Here is a 22,203-nt window from a genome sequence, read left to right as displayed (position 1 = left end):
ATCATACTAAAGCAAACGTAAAACAGTATATTTGTTTGCCTTCGGCCCCTACTAGTATCACGCTTCTCCAGTGGGATATATTGGTTGCGATGTTTCTGGTCCAGTGTGGTTCTCCTCTGGACGAGGGGGGACCACTCCGTGCACTAACCCAACACCCTTCATTGCTATAGTTTGTTTAGAAAGGTTAGTTATTTGGGATTATCATTTTGGGAGGCCACCTGACATAGACTGTGTTTAAATCCTTATCGACAATATTCAACAGCGGCTCAGGGGCCAGTAATGAAGCCTCCTTACGCTGCCACAATTCAAGCATGCCTTGACTACATGATGGTTATGAGAGTCTCACTGAATACAAAAGGGATAAACTCAGCCAGCAAGAGGGTTAAACTCTGGTGCCAGAGTTATAATATCACAGCCATACAAAAGACACATTTACGGAGACACACCAAGCTCCATTTTAAGCACACAAGTAGTACAGTATAGACTACGACCCTCAGGCAAACAAAACATGATGGGATAGCCATCTCATAAATCTCTTGGCTTTACACCTGCAGCAAGCAAAAAGAATACAGAGGGGCTATATACTATGGTTGACAGAAAAATACAAAGTAGGGTATTACAGTACTCCCAATGTACGCTCTGGATATTGGCTGGGGCAACTTCGTTATGCCCTTTACTACTTTAACTGACTTCGCTGAGGGCGACAAATTCATGCCGCAAGGTTTTAAAATGGTTTAGGCCAGATGGGGCACCCCCACAACTCAATCAAGTGCTTTCTCCTAGATAGATAATCATAACCCAGTAGAGTCCTGAGGCCAACGCAACCCCTGAGAGAACATTACAAGGACCATACTTCACATTCTCTTCCCACGTCTATAGGACAAACGCAAGAATCGATTATGTGCCAGTAATCAATACTTCAACGCCCCTTGTAAAAATACGCGCAGTAGAACTCTCGAACCATGCACCAATTGAGCTATCCCATGTTTGAAGCCTTCAGGTCACTCCCCTGGGAAGGTCAATATTGCACCTCTCAATACTTGAAGATCTAGGGCCTCATTTACAAGAGAGTGCTGCAGCGCGGCAAAGCAAGCTCTTAGGCTGTGGCACTTAAAAGCACAGGAATGCGACATAGTTACAAAAATATGTCACATCCATGTGCTTTCCCGTGCACTGGCACATAACTGGCTGCCATGCGCCAACGCAGGCACCCTTCGAGCATGGTGCAAGGATGCCTGTGCCACGGGGATGATTGTTTATGTGCAGAAAGCTGTCCCTTCCTGCACATAAACAATATGAAATGGCGTTTTACAACTTCTATATGTGCTGCATTGGCACACATAGAGCTTGCAAAACGTCATTTTCCTAAATGATTGTTTATGTGCAGGAAGGGACCCTTCTTGTACATAAACAAGCACCAGATGTAATTCCCTTGTTCTATGTGTGCTGCAGAATGCCACACGCATAGAAAGAGGAAACAACGAGGAGAAATGAATACATTTCTCCTTGTTGCGCCTCCCTTGGGGAGTCGTAGCATTCTGACGCATTTCCAGGTTTACGATTTCCCGTAAATCTGGAAACGTGTCATGTTCTGTGGGAGCTGCGTGGGAACAACCACAGGAACACCCATGGAACGCCCCTTTCACGCAAAGTGCTGAGTGTAAAGGGGTTGTATTTACAAGGACAGGCAAAGCCACACAGGGTGGCTTTTCCTATCCTTGTAAATTTGGGCCAGGAAAATGTGCCGCCGGTGCGCCACAACAAGTTATGCACCGGCGGTCCAAGGGGCTTCAAAATAAGCCATCTAGACCTGAGAGCTGATTTTCCAGCCCACATCAAGGAGGATTTCCAGCTGAATGCTCCAGGTTGAAGAGGGTGTGTGTGCAGCTGAGACAACTTTAATGTGGTTATACATTTTTTGGATGTATCTCGAATATGTGCAAAACAAGGACCCGTTAGTCCCTTCGGTATCAAGGACTTAGTCAATGTACCAATCCTGAGACAGAGAACCCAGTGCACTACCACCCCACCAAACCCCTGAAACCTAAGTGGAAACGGTGCTTTCTGGGTAATGGACCGTCCAGTGAGACTCACAGGAGTTCTTGGTATTAGGCTCCAAGCCCTCTTTCACCAAGAACAGACACACTCAAGAATGCGCCTTAAGGATACAGCTTTGTAATTTCTATGTCAAATAACAAGATTAAAATCTTTATCAAAAGGAGCCAGGAAGAATAAAGAAACGGCTTTGCACCTTCATGCTTAAATGGAACAAAGAAGATGTTGTTTCACACATGGGGAGTTAAGGTCTCTCCCCCAGTTCCCAGCAGTTAATGGCATTCAAGACAAAGCCGATGAGATTAATTTGCAGTCTCCTCGTCTTTGAAGATGTGTGTAGCTTCTGCACCAATTCTTGATCTCGGCCCCTGGGAAGTTCCTCTCTCCCTAAGTCTCATTTGCATCAGGTTTTTTTTCCTTTCAGGGTCTTCTATTGAATGTTATTAAGAATAACAATCAACATTTTACCTCTTATCGAATGTTGCAGAGACCAGTTCAAATTAGCTTTATTCAGTTTTCAGAAAACAAAATCATAAAAGCACATGTGATAAACCAGTATATCAGATAAAACAGGACTACAATAAATACAGATAAAACGTGGCTTAAAATATCAAGCAAACTCTTATGAAAGTGCAGAGACCGGTTAATATGACCGGTCACCTACTACCTGGCTCCGCGACACACGGCTGGCCATTGAAACGTAGATAACAAAGGTAGCAGGAATGAAAATGAAAGTTTAAAGTACAAAGTACCAGTGGACACCTCATCTGCACATAGCAAATACCTGATGAACCAACAAATCATACTGGAGCAAACATAAAAGGACATATTTGAGCAAACTAAACAGAATGAATACCATAGAGGCCCCTTCTCTCTCTTTAGTCGTCTAAGGTACTGTAAAGTAATGCACCCCCCACTAAACCCCGACAAACTGAATATTGAACTTCTCAAAACCCGTCGCACAGCAGAGGTTCTACATGGCATCGTGCACCAAGAAGACCCACTGCCACAAGCATTCCGGTCATGCCTGGTGAGGTCCAGGAGGTCCCAAGCACAGCTTGTCTGAAACAAAACAGTTTAAAGAATACATTCAAATCTTACCTTGATTGCCAGGTTTAAATTAAGGGTGGGCGTAGTTGGCGGAGTACCACTTCACGGAATTCTGCAGAATTGATCAAAAACTCCATGAACTCCGCTCTGCAACTCTGTTCCGCCTCACCCCATTTAATAAAACAGAAACCTCACATACCTTTGGGAAAACAACAAGTAACTATCATTACATGCAAAAATGCACAGTCATCTCACAAAAGTGAAAATGAAAATATAGCAAGCAGTGAGAGGTGATGATTTTGGGGTCCTCCCTAACCTAGGCAGAGAACCAAGCAGATGCCCTGAACACAATGGGGCAGATTTACAACTTCTGGCGCATCTCTGCAAATCAGCAGGGATGCGCCAGAACAGATGTGTCAAGAATCCCCCCCCATGTGCCACCACGGATGCGTCGCATTTACAATGCAAACACAACAGGTGATGGACCGAATGTGGATCAATGTCACACACTCACCCCAGTCCAAAGATCTGGGCCCAAATCCATCGTTATTTTGCACTCCACACCACCCTGGGTTAGACAATGGCGATATGCAAATCAGCTCTGGCCCTGTGCCCCATGGGAACAGTCCAGTCCAAACTACAAAAGCCATGTCCTTCCCAGAACGGAATCAAGCATCCGAGGACCGGACCGGTTTCGAGGTAACACCTCTCATCAGCCCGGCTAGCTTGACTCCAGTGGTGTGGAGTGCCTGGGACTCACGTCTGGGCATCCCCAGCGCACTTAGGGCGGAATATGCAAACACAACAGGTGATGGACCGAATGTGGATCAATGTCACACACTCACCCCAGTCCAAAGATCTGGGCCCAAATCCATCGTTATTTTGCACTCCAAACCACCCTGGGTTAGACAATGGCGATATGCAAATCAGCTCTGACCCTGTGCCCCATGGGAACAGTCCAGTCCGAACTACAAAAGCCATGTCCTTCCCAGAACGGAATCAAGCATCCGAGGACCGGACCGGTTTCGAGGTAACACCTCTCATCAGCTAGCTAGCTTGACTCCAGTGGTGTGGAGTGCCTGGGACCCACGTTTGGGCATCCCCAGCGCACTTAGGGCGGAATATGCAAACACAACAGGTGATGGACCGAATGTGGATCAATGTCACACACTCACCCCAGTCCAAAGATCTGGGCCCAAATCCATCGTTATTTTGCACTCCACACCACCCTGGGTTAGACAATGGCGATATGCAAATCAGCTCTGACCCTGTGCCCCATGGGAACAGTCCAGTTCGAACTACAAAAGCCATGTCCTTCCCAGAACGGAATCAAGCATCCGAGGACCAGACCGGTTTCGAGGTAACACCTCTCATCAGCCCGGCTAGCTTGACTCCAGTGGTGTGGAGTGCCTGGGACCCACGTCTGGGCATCCCCAGCGCACTTAGGGCGGAATATGCAAACACAACAGGTGATGGACCGAATGTGGATCAATGTCACACACTCACCCCAGTCCAAAGATCTGGGCCCAAATCCATCGTTATTTTTACATTTTTTACAATGCGGCTCACCACGGTGCAAGGAGGGGCAGATGCGTGGCGCATCTTGTGGTGTACGACGGGCGCATTGCTGGAGTCGCATCGCAAGTGCAACGCAACTCTTGCGATGCACAGGGGCCGCCCTTACTTAACGTGGTGCGTCACTCCTTACGCCTGCTTCTGGCAGGCATAAGGATTTGACGCAGCAGCATCGTAAAACTGACTCAGTGAAATCTGTGACGTAGGTTTCATGTGGCGCAGGGCTTTACAACGTGACGCATCTGCCTAGATGTGTCACGTTGTAAATAATTTGCAACGTGGCGCATGGTTTACGCTGCCACTGCGATGCAACAGTGGCGTAAAAGTTTCGCAAGGGGCTTGTAAATCTGCCCCAAAGAGCACATCATGCTAAAATGAATGATTCGGTTGTGATCCCATCCTCCTAGGACCACCCCAAGTACCGTTCTGGGCAAAAATGCAATCCCCACCAAAGGCCCTGCAAAGCATTTTGGGACAATATTCTATAATGCAGTTAATATTATAGTATCCAATATCAAAACATTTCTCAAGTTGCGGGATCTCGGGCTCAGCTGAGAGCTAATACTATAATATTCACTAAACTCTAGAATTTCGCCCCATAATGCTTTGTGAGGCCTTTGGTTGGCCTTTTAATTTTGCCCATAACTTTGTTTGGGGTGGTCCTAGGAGGATGGGACCATCACCGAATCGTTCAGCATGATATGCTCTTGGTGTTCAAGGCCCTCCCCCTAGGTTAGGGTTGCCTCCAAAATCATCACCTTTCTCGTTGGCCTGTATTTTTCAAAGTTCACTTTTGTGAATTGGTAATATGCTTGTTTAGCATGTAAAGGTAAAGTTGTTTCATCAAAGGGTTGTGGGTGCAGGAGCTAACTCCACTACATAGCAGAGTCGGAATTATTGCATGTATTCCGCGTTTTCAATGAAATGCATAGTTACCAAATCTCCGCTAGCGGGCTGAGCTCATTGCCAACGGTTAGTTTAACTCAGTCTGAAGAGGAGACGTAGTTCTGGGCTTGGCTGGCACATAGGCTTGCGTGGAGCACAACGCTAAGCTGTACAATATATTTTCTTGTGAATTCTGAAGGTAGGTGGATACCGATTTACAAAACAAGCGGGAACTCTGAGGGCCCGATTCACAAAGGTAAACTGAGACGAAAGTCTAACTTTATGACTTTCAGTATTCACAGAGGGCATTCGCGAGTAGTAAAGTTAGACTTTTGTCTCAGTTTTACCTAAGTTTTGGTCTTGAGTTACATGCCTACATCTCATCATGCAGGCATGTGCCTATTGAATGTGTGACATGTTTTTTTTTCCTTTTCTGTCTTTGCTGATGCTGCATTAAAAGAAAAACAACAAAAAAACTAACTTTTTTCCTCTTGCTAATGAAGCACAGCATCGGCATAAGCATTGGCAAAGCCAATAGGCCACAAAGACGAAACTAACTGGATATGCCAGTGCTTGTTCCTTTTTCCTTCTCTTGTAGATGTAGTGTGACTTGAACAGATGCATACCAGAGACGATGGGCTCAAAAAGGCAATGCCTATCTGAAAACGACCCTTTACTACTACCCCACTGGCAGGCTCCAGCACAATCCTTATATCAAAACTCTTCTCAAGGCTAGGATACCAGACAGGAACCCCCCCTTACAGAACACTGGTTAAGGTTTCCTCTTAAAAAAACCTTTTAGCAGCTCCATAACCAGCACTTTGCAAACTAGCTGGAAAGAAAGCCTGGAGCACATCAGAGACAGCAGCCACAACCTGCGTGAAGACAATGGGCCCTACGAGGGAAGCAGGTCCCACAGTGGACAGGGAGCACAACTTTGAGTACACCGGGGTACCTGTGTCTGAAGATGGGAGCAGAAATATAAATGAGAATATCTTCCGCAAAGAAAAGTAGAGTATTTTTCCAGAAATCTTCTTGAAGTGCCTCCTACCACTGGACCACTTGGACCTTGTCTATGGTTGGCGTAAATGACAATGGGGCCTAAATGTAGGATCTCCCCACTCGCAGGCTCATTGAATGGGTATTGAGGAAATAGAGAGGCTCCAAGTAGAGCTGCAGAAGGCTCATTCTGATAAAACTCCACCAACTGAAACGTCATTTTCCTGCAAAACTGTAATACAGACCTTTGCGTTGCAGTGGTAAACTCAGTCTAATGTGCCTTGAGAATACTCACGGGGCATTGCAATATACTTTGTTCAGCGAATTCTGGTTGTTTTCTACATGTGGCTGATAAATCTTATAAGGACTTTGTTTTTAAATCTTTTTTAAAAAGTGTGAAGTTTTGCATTTATGACTTGTTTTTTCTATAATGTGCTTTTACAACTTCTAATAAGCCAAATAAAAAGTTTGATTGACTGAAACGTCATCACAAGATATCCATTGAACTATCCCATCGACCCAGGCTTCGAGGAAACCAAAGGTTACTGAATTTACAACATCCTCCTCGGTAATCAGGGGACAGAAGGCTTGTACTGCGGGCCCCCTTATGGCACAGTCCTTATTCCAATTCGTTAGCAACCCCCTGCCATCCGGCCTTCCTTTCCTCCAAACCCCACCATACCGGTGTCCGAATCACTAGCGAGGGCTTTCATCTCCAGCCTCAACCGTGGACGAGGGAGGTTGGGCAACAGTGGTAAATCTCTTAGGTGCAAAAACACAAATGGCCCTGGTAAATGATGGTCAGGTCAGGTCCACAATGCAACAGAGGGGCAACGGGGGAGGGGCATAACCATTGTCACTGATGTCTACTGAAAATTAAGTGGTCCTGCAGTTTCGGGCGAATAATGCTTCTGTGGGGAATAGACAGTCGGCGTTGAGAAGGGGAACCAAGCAGTGCGTTGCATTTTTGTGCTTACCGTTTATAAGATGTAGAGAAGGGTACCACAGCTTGTGCTTTTATTTTACTTAGCTCCATGCTGGGTACCTTTAGGATGTGTATATCGTCATGGTACGCAGACGAGAAGTTAAGCATACTATATATTTGCCTTCACTGTAATAAAGTATTCAATATTGTTGTTACACAGTATCTAAAGCTCAATATTCTGGTGGTAAATCGAGTAGGGACATAATTGACTATCTGAGGGTTGTCATGCTTCAAGCGTGCATGGGTAGGTGAGATGATGTGGGTGAACTGTGCTGAGAGGGAGGTAGAGGCAGTCAGTGAAAGATGCTGACGATTTCTCCCAAAGGCTAACTTGCCTTGTTCTACCTGAAGTTGGTGCAACAGGATTTTGATCCAGGAATAAAGAAGCAGAGTACACCACTACTTAGAAATATATTTTTATTTTAAGTCAAAAAACTTTTCAACCCTTAGTGAAAGCGGCGGACATGTTGAGCGGATGGTTTCCGGTAGACGCCATGATGGAGCAGGAGATGTTTGATTCACTCTGGAACGGTGTCGTTCAGCCACTTCAGATAGGGCGGATTACCCTGGTCAATGCGCAGGCTGATGACTTCAGCCACTTCATAAGGGTGCACCGACCTGGAAGAAGGACACAGGTGAAAGCACTCAAGGTTTCTCAGTTGTCTCAGCTGCAGGTGGCACAACATTGCAAAGGAGTGCGAGAGCTGGGCCAGATGCCCCCCAATGCTAGTCACACGAAGAGCGGCTGTGTCCGATAGAAGGTAGACACAAATTTGAAAAATAAGGGCTTCTACTCAAAGGCGGGAGCAGGCACAAGCTGCAGCAATCAGAATACAGCAAGCACAGGCAATCGAATGCAGGGGATGGTGTGAGTTCATGTTCAAGCAATTAACCCCTGTAAGAGGTAGCAAAAGGCTCAGCCTGCAACAGACCCATGCTGCAGCACACACAAGAAGCTAGGCAGGCGATTCGAGGTGCAAATAAAAAGTTTTCTAAAGTGTAACTGGGAAAGGTCAGAACAGATGTAGGCAAAGGCTAATGAAGACGTATGAAAGTTGGTAATAGTGTCAGCAGAAACCAAAATACCTCAAGAGAAGGTCTCAGAAACCACAGGAAACAGAACTTACGGTTGCCACAGGAGGCGCCCAGGCATGTAGTGTTGGATGGGATATATAGTGCAAAACACAGTGGTGCTTACCGTACATACTCAGCCAACGCCGAAACTTTGGTGCTGCGAGTTTTTATCATCTAATGAGGTAAATAAAGGAAGTACATAAACTTTACAAAGTATTCCAGCCAAACTCATCTAAGAGACGAAGGGGCAGGACTGCACAATAATGCGTCCCAAAAAGTAAGCGTGTTCCGCACTTACCAGTAGCACCTCACTGTCCTCTTCAATCTTGCCTTTCCACTCATATCTAAAAATCAAAGAAGTGAGCAGCTTTAGCAAAAGAGGAAATAAGAGAGGCAGGTAAAAGATAGTATCATGTCAAATAAGCCACAGATGGAGAGAAGGAATTGCAACAAACTAATACAGTTATTACCTGAAAAACAACTAGAACACAAAGCAGCAAATGGACAGAGATTCCATCCACAAGACTGATGATGCCAGAAACAGATGAGACCGTAACAACCAGATAGAGAGACCACAAAAGAAAGATTTATTAGAATCTCACTAAAACACATGCACAGAGAGTACACAAACACAAAACATACAGAGATGAAACAGAATACACAGGTCAGCCAACCAACAAGCCTTGTTACACAGAGCCAAAATAACACAGACGGCACAAATCACAAAAGATAGGCACAGGGGGCCAACCACAACAAAGGCATAGAGAATCAACCACACTAAGGCATAAAGAATTAACCACACTCAGGCACACAATGCCAACCATGAAGGTCAAACAGAACTCACAGGCAGAATCATAGAAAAAGTGTATAGTGTATACAAAAAACATAGACACAGAGAATCAATGATATACAGACACTCATCGAAAAGGCGGCTGTCTCCCAGGTCTCACGTTTCATCAGCCAAATAGTGTGAAACAGACAGGACTCACACCTGGAAGCTGCTGCCCGTCAACACTAACCTCCATCTACTTATCTCTACTCCTACTCGACATTTCATCAGCCTTTAACACTGCAGAACGACAACTACCAGCCCAATGACCATATGCCACAGTTCCCGGCGACGGCCTGTAAGTGGATAAACTCCCACCAGAGACATAGAATCCAAGAAGGCATTTACTCTGTTCACCTTTCATCCCTCAGGCAATAATAATAATAATAATAATAACTGGGACCGGCTTATCTAGCTGCAAATAAAAAGTCGATGCTGGCAAAGCTCTGAAATGACTGCCCCTCTTTTCGATGCAGACAGGTCTTCTCTTGCTGACCCAGTCAACTTCCACAAGCTGAACTGCTTCAACCAGGATGATGCCACCCAGGTCATCCTCCCGCTGGTCCGCAAGACACCCAGACTACGCAAACGCCTCTGGCGGTGTAACGGTGGAGAAAGAATCCGCACACACAGAGCTCGTCTAACACAGACGTTCTCCCCTGTGGATCATCTCAAAATGATGACCCTCAGTCCACTAAACTGTGAAGATGGGCCGGCTGACAACCACATCAACCAGTGAAAAATCCCAGTGTGACAATAGATCCCGACCCCTCGCTTTAAACCGTAATCACAAAATGATGGAAGACTCATTTTACACAATAAGAACACTGCAAGGGCTCTTCCTCAAGATGATGCAACACTAGCCCTCGTGATGTCTTGTCTTGATTAGGCAACTGAGTTTTACATCTATATCTTTAATATTTAAACAGAAGGCTATAACTTATCAGAAAACTCGAGTCTTAAACCTGAGCAGTCGAGATAACATTTCCCCTTTATCCTTGCCCTCTAAGGCCAAGAAGAACCTCCTTCAATACCACCAAGAGGATGATGGGACAGAACCAATCTTCCTGGAATCTCAACTCATACTGTAGGAAGGAGAAACCTCAGATCAACTGGCTCCCTCTTGATAGTCATCCGAGTCAGCCCAAGGACACCGACCGCCACCTAGAACTCAGACAAACAATAACAAAAGGCAGAGCTTTTCCAAAAGTCATGACCCAAGTGATTCTCAGGCTGGTGTGTGTATAAATCATGCAAACCCACCCATGTAAAGCCTGCAGAACAATCCCTCACATTCCCTTCGAATGCCAATTCCTGCTGCGGTGCCACCCCCGAAGCACACACTAGTCTTCATGCGTAACACCAAAACAAACCACTACAGAGGTCTACTTCAGAAAAATGTCATAGTTACAGTTCAAAAGAATATGCAAATAAAACCACAGTTCTCAGACAGATCCTGGCTCTGCAGCAAGAAGAGTAACCAAACAACCACAGAGAGAGGGATCCAGCCACAGGGAGCAGATGAAAACACAGATCAAAAGTCAACCCAGAGGGACAGAAAGGCTCATATAGGGCAGTGATATGGGCACCCAAAATGAGTGGAGGAAAACCGAGAAAGCAGAAAAAGCCTGTGTTTGACCCACCTGCCACTTGGATAGTGACAGTAGAGAGTGAGACGGACTACCCTAAGCAGAACCTAAACCAACTTCTGCTCAAACAGCAAATATAAAGAAGCCTAGGAACTCAGGAGCCTCGTCTGCAAGTCTCCACCATGAACAATCTCTCCCTTCCTACTTTATATCCTGGCTAACGCCACATTTCTCGCCCAAATTTTTACCTGCCCTCACTCCAAGATTTTCTTATCTTCTTGACTTTGGATAATGTGCCTTTTTTATCTTCACACTGGTTTACTTCATGCTCACGGGCAGTTCTGATCCCTCACGCGTGTTGCACATTATAAACAATAAACTATTCAAACAATAACATTTACATTCATCAGTGAACATATGGAGGGCACCCAACCAAACACGGACACTGGTCCAAAGCCTCTTGAAGTATGGAGTTCCAACACAGAGACATAGTTACCTGTCCAAATTTGACTCTGGGGCCAGAGACCGAGCCAGGAAAATCACCAGTGCACGAGAAGAGAAAGTGCACAAGTGCAGTGAGGCAGGATCTGCGACCAGTGGGGGAAAGACTTTCAAATGAAGTGACAGAAGGCTTTAGGGGGAAGACCTAGTCAACATGCAGACAGGCACGCTCATGCGGCACTGCTTATTTATATTGCTAACACACAGAAGTCTCACGCTACTTACATGGAAGTTATCTGAGGCACAATATTCACACAGGCTGCCAGCTTCTTCTGCACGAGCGCCCTGAAATGTAAAAGCAGAAATTGAACCAATGGTCAAGGATAAGAAGTGAGATCCCACATTAAAGGCCAAAAGGCAACACCTGACCTATAAGCAATGGCTTTATCCGGAAGCGAAGAGAGTCAGTGGCATCCACAGAAGACAGACTATAGGGCAGACCATACCTCACAAGGAAATCATAAGCGCAGTGTCACCGCGTTCAAATGGCCTGTTCGTTCACTGGGGGTGCTGAGGAACACCGAACAGTAGGTTCATGCCATAGGTGGAGATCATGCCACATAGGATGTTCACCGGCAGTGATGCCACATGTATTCCCCACAGTGCACATCCCATAGGTGGAGAACATGCCACATAGGATGTTCACCGGCAGTGATGCCACATGTATTCGCCACAGTGCACATGCCACATAGGATGTCCACCGGCAGTGATGCCCCTTGTATTAACAACGGTACACATGTCCCAGGTGGGATCTCTTACGTTGGGTAAGCAATGACGACCCACGTTACTTTCATCAATAACAGTTTGTTTCCAGATCCAATGGTACACAGCCCCAGTAAGACCCCATCACAGCAGAAACTGACAGAGGAAGACCCCACAACTTGTCTCCCATGTAGGGAAGAAGGCAGTGTAGTGCTGTGACAACAAACTCCAAAGCAACTTTCATTATTACAAGACATTCACTCTCTGTCAGTAATAAAAATACAGACAAACAGCAGGCATAAATAAAATGCACTTTTGTTTTCCTTTATCTAAACAATTTCGAAAGCACAATCGTCTTATCCTGTCTCTCTCTATTCCTTTGCACAATTCCTTCTGTTCCTGCCCTCTTATCACCCACGCCCTTGGACTAACTCCCCCATATTCCATACGGTGCCACCTTCCACTGCCCTCATGCATGGCTTCCATCGGAGACCTCTCTCGGGAGAGCCAGATTCTAGATCTGAGCTGCAATACCAGTTAGCACTGGCTCTCTGCTAGATGGAGAGCAGAAACACAGCTTCAAGAGATAAGGCACAGAGTGTTGCAGTGGGTGGCGGGAGGCTATTTTCAGATTTTAGGTCTCGCCTAGCGCAGCGCGCATGCGCTGATCTAGGAAGAGTGCCTCTTGGAATCACTTCATAGTTCTCGGGAGTGAGCAGCGGCACGTGCAGGAAGGCTTCTGCTTTCCTGTTCCCGCCCCCCAAATTTGTCTTGAGCACATCGCGGCCGCAATTCATTTGACTGACATAAACAAATGCTCCATGTTTGCACCCTTCCCACGAGCTGTCCCACACAGATGGTTCAGCTACTTTCCATGGACCCTGGCGCCTGTTCGCTAGCTGCGCAGTTGCATTTTCTAGGAAGACAATCTCATGAAGTGTTTCAAGGGCCAGCAGATATTTTGTTATCAGATAGTAAACAAAATGTGATTGCTCAGAAACTGGAAGCTGTTACTATGAGGCCTTGTCTTGCCATGGTTTTTCACCAGCACTCCCTTATCTTTAAAAGGACAAACAGAGCCTTTGTATCGGGGGGATAACGAAAAATCCAAATATTCCCCAGGCTCATTTTACCTTCATCTCTAAAAGCAAACATCTCCCGGGCAGGGATGCGCAGTGTGAAGCACGCACCTCCTCCTTCCTTATATATCTTGGTATTGTTAAGCTCCCACTCCTTACCTGGGGCGCGGGAGGATAATGCCAGAGAGCTCTGCAAATATGTTTCAAGTTAAGCGACAAGGATTCCTGAAACCTCTGCTACATAATGAAGACGAATGATCCAGCTGTGAAGTTAACTTTCACTTGTATAAGAGGGAAAACGTTGGTTCCATAAACCTGGACTAGATTTACAAAACACGCACTGGCAATGCCAATAGGTCTGGGTTTAATGTGTTGCACCGTGCACTCGCACAGGCACACTGTTTACTGTTCACTCACACAGACACACCACTCACCCGGATGCACAGCTCACTGTACACCTACACATGTAGAACTCTGTACTCATACAGACAAACCCCTGCCCCCATTTACCATGCACAAGCAAACCACTCACAGTACACTTGCACAGGTAGAACTCTGTACTCCTTCAGGCATTCACGCAGGCACACCACTCACGCGAGTACACTGTACACAGCTCACCATTTACACAGGTAGAACTCTGTACTTCTACAGGTGGACTCCGCCCCCCAGATTTAACTTGCACCCTCTTCTCCTCTCCCCCTTCGCCCATATCCTTGTTCCATTCCTGCTCTAACCCCCATGTTCTACCATTCTCCTGTATAATCTGTGTGTACATTATTGCATATGCTGTGAAGCGCTCTGATACCCATGGGTCCAGCTAGCGCTATACAAAACTGCAAAAATAAAAATTAAAAATAAATAAAACACAGACACCACTCAACCGGGTAGCTCACTGTGCACTTACACAGTTAGGACTCTGTAGCCATAGAGGCACACCACTCACCCTGCACTCACCCGTATACACAACTCAACATACACTTACACACGTAGAACTCTGTTGTGAAAGAGACAGACCCCGTCCCCCATTACCACGCACTCACACACACACACACACACTCACACATGCACACCACTCACCCGGATGCACAGCTCACCATACACTTTCACAAGTATAACTCAGTAGTCATAGAGACAGACCCTGCCCCCCGTTACCATGCACTCACAGAGGAGACAGGAGGCAGAGGAGACACACATTATTATGGATGTGCAATAGGGTTTCGCCCGGGGAAATCTACTGTAGATCAGTGTCTTAACACCGCAAAATACACTATAGCGAAGGCTGGGGCGCTACATCTAGCCTATATGGACCTCACTGCGGCCTTTGACCGCGTGAATCGCAATAAGATGTGGGTCCTTGTGGGGGACCTTGGGGTAGACATAGCCAATATCCTTCAATCCCTGTACTTCAATACGACAGCAGTCGTAAGATATACAAAGGAGGGGAAAGTTACGGAGCCTTTCAAGTGCTCTAGTGGGGTCAGACAAGGATGCATTCTTGCTCCATTCTTGTTTATTATATACATTAACAGTCTTGATGTTGCCCTGCGGAACATTGAGGCCGATATGCCTAGAATAGGGGACAGAACAGTTTTGGTGCTGCTGTACGCAGACGATGCAGTGCTTCTGACCCGCACCCCACATAGTTTGCAGCTTTTAATAGATGGCTTCGTGAATTTATGGACCACTTGGATATGTCCTCTAATCTCGCAAAATCATATGTGATGGAGATGGGAAAGAAGCCCAGTAAAAAATATAGTTGTACTATAGGCTCATACACCCTAGTCAAAGTCCCTGCCTTTACCTATTTGGGTGTGCTTTTTGATATTCGTCTGAACTTCAAACACCTAACTGAGGAAAAGTGTCTGACCCTGAATAGATCTACGGGTTCAATTGTAAATTATGCACCGAGGTTGGGGTGTTAGACTCCAGGCGTACTTTTAAAGTTGTATAATTCTATCTGCTGTGCTAAAGTCTTGTATTGTAGTGAGGTGTGGGGCTTTGTTAAACCCTCCAATTTGCAAAGGCAGGAGAACAAATATTTGAGGCGGAAGAACTGGGGGTAAAAAATATAACGGATAGTGCGGGAGTGAAGCCACTAGTATGTTGGTTGAAGCTCTGGATCCATGCAGAGGTGGGCTTGACAAGGCTGGTAGTGTGGGATTCTCTCTCCCTGGAGCATGCAAGAAAAATCCAATGGTTTAAATACGTTAGGGATTCAATTTGGTAACCTAGGACGTGCAGACCTTTTTGATAAATCAGAGACAATAAGGCCCAAAGATGTAGGTGATATCAAAACACTGTACCTAAAGTTTGCCATGGCGCAGCACGAGACTATCGAAATGGGGAAACATTCGGTGAGGGACCATATTTTAGTTAAAACATCACAGGGTATAGAACCTTATTTAACATTAATGACAAGTGCCCACAATCGTTTTTTGATACCCCGTTTTAGGCTAAATGGCATCGATCACTTATTGCCAGTACCGGCAGGTTTTATCACAAATTTAGAAGAGAGAGGGCCCTGCGGCTGCGACAATAAGTCTCCGCAGGATACCCTTCACCTTGTTTTACTCTGCCGTATTATGCCTTCCCCAGGAAATTGTTTTTAAAAGACCTGCTGAGGAAAGTTAGATTTAGGCAGGCACGGGTAGCTCTGTTGTTTTTAAAATTGTCCACTGATGTTTTTACTCTTTATTGCGTGGTAAACTTTTTAAGATCTGCTTTAAGGTTACGAATAACAAGGGGGGATTGAGTACACCTATGAGGCTTATTACCTTGTTATTACATATTACATTATGGATTCACATTGATGATATTGCAATTTAGTTTATTCAGGCCAAATGTATATTTATGAAATATTTTTAATGATTGTTATTTATATGCTTTTATGATTTGTGTATCAAATCGAATAAAGTTGTTTTATTATTATTACTCTTGGATAAACATGAATCACTGCTGCTCTTAAACCTCTGGGGTCCTATCGACCAGGTCTTGTAAACAACTGCATTCGTTTAGCCAGCTTGCAATGGTCTCCAACTGTGTTAGTAGTGCTGTCGGGTAGTGAGTGTGACATGAACTACTACCCAATCCCTGACCTCCATGCACACTAATTATTTTTGTAAATGATAGTTTGTTCACCTTCGCATTGCATAAATACAGACTTCCAGCGGCTCTTACATGCGTGTGCTGACACAAATAACTGCCCAAGCCAACAAGCATTTGCAATGCAATAGGTCTTGCATTTACGAGAGTTTAAGCTGTTGGCATTTTAAATGACAATGCCTTTTATTTATGTTTTAAAAACGAAAACAAAAATAAAAGGCATTGTTATCTGCAATGTCAAAAATGCATGGCTAAACTTATAAGGTCCCAAATGCGAGACCTATTGGCTACGTCAATGCTTGTTTAATATATATTTAGGACGGGGGAGGGGCCATATTAAGAATAGCTCCTAAATTAATTCCTGGCCCCTGCAAAGCAGTTGAACTCAGGGGCAGATGAAGAGGGGGGGCAAACATAACATAAAAGAATAGATGGATAAAAAGTAACTCGCAGAAGGTCTTTACCTCTGGATTCTGCGTGACATCACAGAGAGCTCGAGCGCCGCTCTCAGGGTCTATCTGCTGCCCCTAAGAAGCTCTCCGTGAGAAGAACCCCCATTTTCACGGTTCCCCGCCTGTAATTCTATATTCCGGTTTCCCCTACAGCGTAGCCATCACCTGGCCCTAAGGGGAGAGCCCTTTACAGCCAGAAGGTTGTCGGCCTGTATCTCTTCCAACCTCCTGGAAGGATGAGGTCCTTGAAGCCCCTCAATGAGTTTTTAACATGTCTAGCAGCAGGTACAGCCCTTTCTGCTCTTCATTCCATGAAAGTGAGCAGTGTCCCCGGAATTTACATCTGACATATTCTAAACCTACAGTGCTCCCTTGCAATCCACTGTGCAAGTCCCGCCGTGCACACATTGCTGCTGGAGTGTGAGGAAATCCGCGCCCTCTTCAGCATCGCCCGGCATCCTTGCTCAAAAATGTGTCCCTCTAAAAAAGAAAAAAAAAAAAAGGTCTTTCTCCTGAGGTTTTACACTTCAAGTGTATTTGTCTTCGTCTGTTTTGGCTCTAGACTCCTCCGAGTCCATTTCAAAAGCAGGTGCATGTGTTCTCACCCTCCACCCCTCAGACCCCAAACTATTCTAACATGGTTAATGTATGTTTAGCCACATTTATGTTGTCCCAGCCCCTTTCTGGTACATTTCAAATTTCTTTTCATCGCATAACTGGTTCAAAAGAAAGCTGCGGAAACATTGGTGGTTTGGCTACTGAACACATGATGCAGAGAATAAACCAACTGACCTAAGGATATATAACTTTAATTACAACATTGGAATGTTGGGAGCTCCATTGAAAACAATGGAGTGCTCCGGGCTTATAATGGCCGGTATAAGCCCGGAGCGCCAACATTCCAATGTTTCTTTGTTTGTTGAGCCTGAGGGGATTTCAATCCCCTCGTGCACCCTAAAGCCTTTGTTTTATTTGTTTATATATTCTTCCCTCTAGTGGCAGAATGTTTTAAAAGCCTTATAGCCCTTCGTAGCAGGGCTATACCAGCTTTTAACCTGTTCCGTGGCCGACTGGAGCACTACCTGGCTGGTACTGCGAACGACCGTTGGCCGACGCAGCCCCACCCGTTTCTTCGAACGTTACGCACTGGCGCAGAACGTTCAAAGCAGTTATGGTGTTAAAGTCCCTCTGCTTTGGTAAAGTCCCTCGCCTTCGGCTCGGGCCTTTAACGCTGCAGCAGGATTTTAATAGCCGGTATAGTCCGTTAAGGCGGGCTATAAGGCTATATTATAAATAAACATTTCCGCCCAACCTTCCTACATTAATGCATGGAATTGATTAAACGTAATCACTACCCCAAAATACAACATATAAGTAACAATGACTAAATCGATACAATCTAGGTCACAAACCACCCCCCACTCGCTGTTCGTTGTCCCTCATGCATAACAAACTAACACCAGCGCCTTGAAACCCTTACGGGTGAGCAGTCGCGCTATACAAGCCACTGACTGATTGATTCATTCATCGAACCAGCAAACTCCATACACACAGGCCCCAGGACCCCCGAGAGTCCTTCAAACCCCTGTGTTGGGTTTGTGACACATATTGTATCGATTTAGTCGTTGTTAGTTATAGGTTGTCTTTTTGGCAGGATAAATAAGTATGATTTATGGGTTTTTAATAAAACATGATTTTTTTTGCATAAAAACGTAAATAAATGTTAATGAAAGTAAAGAAAACTGCATAAAAATGAAAGATATGTAATTGAAAGTGTTTAATTAATAACAATAAATATTTCAAAACATTTCTTGGTCAGTGAGTATGTTGGATTATTTCCATGTATTAACGTAGACATAAATTGTTTGTTTATAATTGACATTCTGCCCCCCACCCCTATTCCCGAACCTAAAACAGTATGTTTGTGGTTGCTTTTCTTGTAGGAAATGTAAGAATATATGACTCCAACCCTTGAGGTCACTTCTAAAGTTAGGTTAACTGTGATGAAGTGCAAGATGATTGAAATCGGTGAATTTTATTCTGGATAAAAGGACTCAGCACAACCCAGGTCACCAGAATGACAGCAGCTACCGGAAACAGCACAGTGCACGTGTTCTATGTTTCAAGCACAGATATTTGTATCAAAACCCCAACCAGCAACATACACAACATGGTAGATGCAACAGCAGCCGCTAAGAAATATAACTGTGATAGATACCAATATACACGACACACAGGGCAACCACCAAGGGCTATGCTGAAGCAGGTGGTGAGCGGGAACCATGCCACGGGTGGTGAGTGGTAACCATGCCACGGGTGGTGAGCCGGAACCATGCCACGGGTGGTGAGCGGGAACCATGCCACGGGTGGTGAGCGGGAACCATGCCACGGGTGGTGAGCGGGAGCCATGCCACGGGTGGTGAGCGGGAGCCATGCCACGGGTAGTGATCAGTAGGACCCATGGCAGAGCTGGAAGCCGTAATGAAAGATGCCACAGTTAACAGCCACTGGGTTCAAAGCTAACCGGACCATGCAATAAGTGTCAACTTCAACAAACCATGTGGAGAGCTAAAAGCGACAGGCACCATGAACCAGCCAAAGGCGGTAGTGACCAGGAAACAAGATGGTAGTCAAGCTGAACCAGGAAGTTACTGGTACCATCTGGGAAACATGCCACGGGTCCAAGCCAAAGGTGATTGCCACTGGTGCCCATGCCACAGATGATGACGATACGTGTCTATGCACCAGATGATTACGTCCGGGGTCCCTGCCACAAACGGAGAGCAACAAGAATCATGGGGGAACTCTTTGGCGATCCACCAGAGCCCCCATCAATGGGGAGCTGGCATGGTTCTCTACTTACCCAGCCCTGGCAGATGACCACAAACATAGTGGATCTTCTGACGCCAACGATGGAGCTTGGAGGTTTCTTGACACTGAACAGCAATAGCAACGACCCCCGGAAACTTACCGCGCAATGTCCTTGGCCACCTTCTCGTTGGGACAGGTGACGAAGGCAGCAGAGTGCGTGCCCGACACGTACGCCTCGCTCGCCATGGAGAACAGACGCAATCCAGCGATCCCGAAGGGCGTGTACATCAACACGGATATCAGCAACACCTGAGAAAGGCGAGAGAAAAGCACAGTAAGAAAAGGCACATGGAGAGGAAAACAAGGGAAAAAGTGAGGTGGTGAAAGTCAATGAATAAGTCACCAGTTTTACAACAGCAGAGAGCAGTATTGGTATGGAACAGTTTTTACAGCTCATTTAAAGATAGGCGCATACAGCAGTAACAGGCAATGGCGCAATGTAACCCACAGTGAGGGCCAGGTAACCTGCTGGGCCCTGGCAAAAGGAAAAAAAGCTATAGGTTTATTAAAATGGAGAAAAAAATGTTTAGTCCATGGCACTGAAGGGGACTGCTTTTAAGGCACATACATACTCAGGGAAAACTCTCAATAAAAGTGAGCAGGTCCCAGTGACTTCCGTGTCTGACCAATTCTAGGTTGTGCTGGGCAGACGCAAATGTGAATGATACCACAACAGACCAATGGGTGAAAAGGGAGAATTGAAAGCCCATCTAGGTATGTCTGCATGCAAATGTATTGTATTTTTTTAAAGGTTTTGGAAAAACAAAATATTGAAGCTACTGCTAAACATAAAAAATGCCACTCTGGAAAACAATTCTCGATGAAAAAAATGTAATCATCATTATGGCCACTCATGTCTCAACACCCACAGGTAAGCCCTTAAGTACCCTGGGGAAAGAGTTGGAAGAACTCAGGGGTCCCTCCCAGAGGAGAGGCTGGACAAAGAGGAGGATACTCCTATGTCCTATGTCCAGTTTCCCACCAGAGTGGGAGCCTAGAGCTCCCTGAACTGGCTCAAACTGGAGTATGCAAGGAGGGCACCAAATGTGGCCTTCAAAGCAGTCTGGTGGCACTGACAAGTGCCCCCAACCCAGACCAATACACCAAGTCCTGATTATGCTCCATCGTCTAGCCCAGTGTTTTCCAAACTGGGGTCCGTGGACCCCCAGGGGTCTGTGACATATTCCCAGGGGGTCGCAGGCAGCAGTTTTAAAAGCACTGCAAAGTTCCTTGTAGAATTAGCAGTTTTCGAGCAACAATAAAAGTGTCAAGATAACACCAGTGATTAATGTACCTGCTGGAGAGAGACGAGTTTTGTCCAGCGGCAGGTTTGACATATCTAATGTAGCACCGAGGGTTAATATGCCTGCTGCAAAGAACGCATGTCATGCATTTTAAAAAGCAGGATTTTATGTGCATAGGTCAGTGGGTTACTGTTTTTGTCACAGAGATTCTTTTGTTACTCTGCAGCTCTTAAGAGTCAATCATAATATAGCACAGTGACCTATAAACTGTCATCAAGGAGCTGCTTATACACTGCATGGTACAAGTTAGTAACTTATTTTTTCCCAGTCTTTCATTATCCTGATGCTGCTAAAGGGGTTTATTTGGGTGGAAATAAATTGTTATTGTTAGTCAATGCTAACCACTGTGTTATGTTCCGAATCCCGAGTTTGTGCTTTTCCAGACCAACCATTCTTTAAAAATGCCTACCAAACAAATTGCTGGGGGTCCCCGGCTTCCAGTGGTGAGTCAATGGGGGTCCTCATGAGTCAAAGGTTTGGGAACCACTGGTCTAGCCCATTCCTCGTTCACCCAGGTTTATAAATGATCTGTTATGTGTGCACTATTTGATTCAATACTCCATTTGACTCATGTTTTGATCTATTACCTTCCTTTCCCTCAAATTGTAAAGCGCTCTGATATCCTTTGGGATCAAGTTTGCGCTATATAAAACTTTATAAATAAATACATAACTCCTAAAATTTATAGTATGGAGACTTGTATATTCTGTCAGGCTGTGCTATAAACAAGAACCGTAGAAAGAGACATGGAACTTCTGCTCTTGTTCTGCATGATGTCAAGGAGAAACAAGAAATGGAAAAAGCCAAAAGGCCTTGCCTATGCAAGAGCTATTTGCTTTGCCAATACGTTTTATCAATGTTGTATACTATCATGGCTTCTGTCCAGAACGGCTAAAAGTTTGTGGCACAGAGAAGATTGGCGAGGAGTGCATGTCGTAGAGTGGAGTGGCAAAGAGTGTAGCAGAGTGGAGTTTTGTGGCGTAGAGTGGAGTGGGGCAGAGTGGAGTACAGTGTCGGAGTAGAATGGCGTACAGTGGACTGGTGTAGTGCAGAGTGGAGTAGTGAGTCACAGAGTGGCGTAGAGTGGAGTAAAGTGCCATAGAAATAGATGAGTAGAGTGTCAGAGTGAGTGGTGTGAAGAGGAGTAGAGT

The 22,203-nt window shown here is 45.5% G+C and overlaps 1 protein-coding gene across 2 annotated transcripts in view; it reads right to left on the bottom strand.

The window, feature by feature from the left end:
• Window positions 1-7,949: 7,949 nt before the first annotated feature.
• CUTA (cutA divalent cation tolerance homolog) overlaps window positions 7,950-22,203 on the bottom strand; it is a 28,971-nt gene continuing 14,717 nt past the window's right edge. For both annotated transcript variants that reach the window (XM_086919904.1, XM_086919903.1), the window contains 5 exons: window positions 19,849-19,997; window positions 11,768-11,827; window positions 8,922-8,967; window positions 8,748-8,797; window positions 7,950-8,167 (listed from right to left, as the gene is read on the bottom strand). In XM_086919904.1, the coding sequence (XP_086776030.1) occupies window positions 8,068-8,167; window positions 8,748-8,797; window positions 8,922-8,967; window positions 11,768-11,827; window positions 19,849-19,997 (405 nt within the window). In that variant the 3' untranslated portion in view covers window positions 7,950-8,067. The remainder of the gene's footprint in view (window positions 8,168-8,747; window positions 8,798-8,921; window positions 8,968-11,767; window positions 11,828-19,848; window positions 19,998-22,203) is intronic.

The sequence above is a fragment of the Lissotriton vulgaris genome, chromosome 5 (genome assembly GCF_964263255.1).
Source record: "Lissotriton vulgaris chromosome 5, aLisVul1.2, whole genome shotgun sequence".
In the NCBI taxonomy this organism is placed as follows: domain Eukaryota; kingdom Metazoa; phylum Chordata; class Amphibia; order Caudata; family Salamandridae; genus Lissotriton; species Lissotriton vulgaris.
The sequence above is the reverse complement of the archived record's forward strand: the minus strand, read 5'-3'. Positions and strand labels throughout refer to the sequence as shown.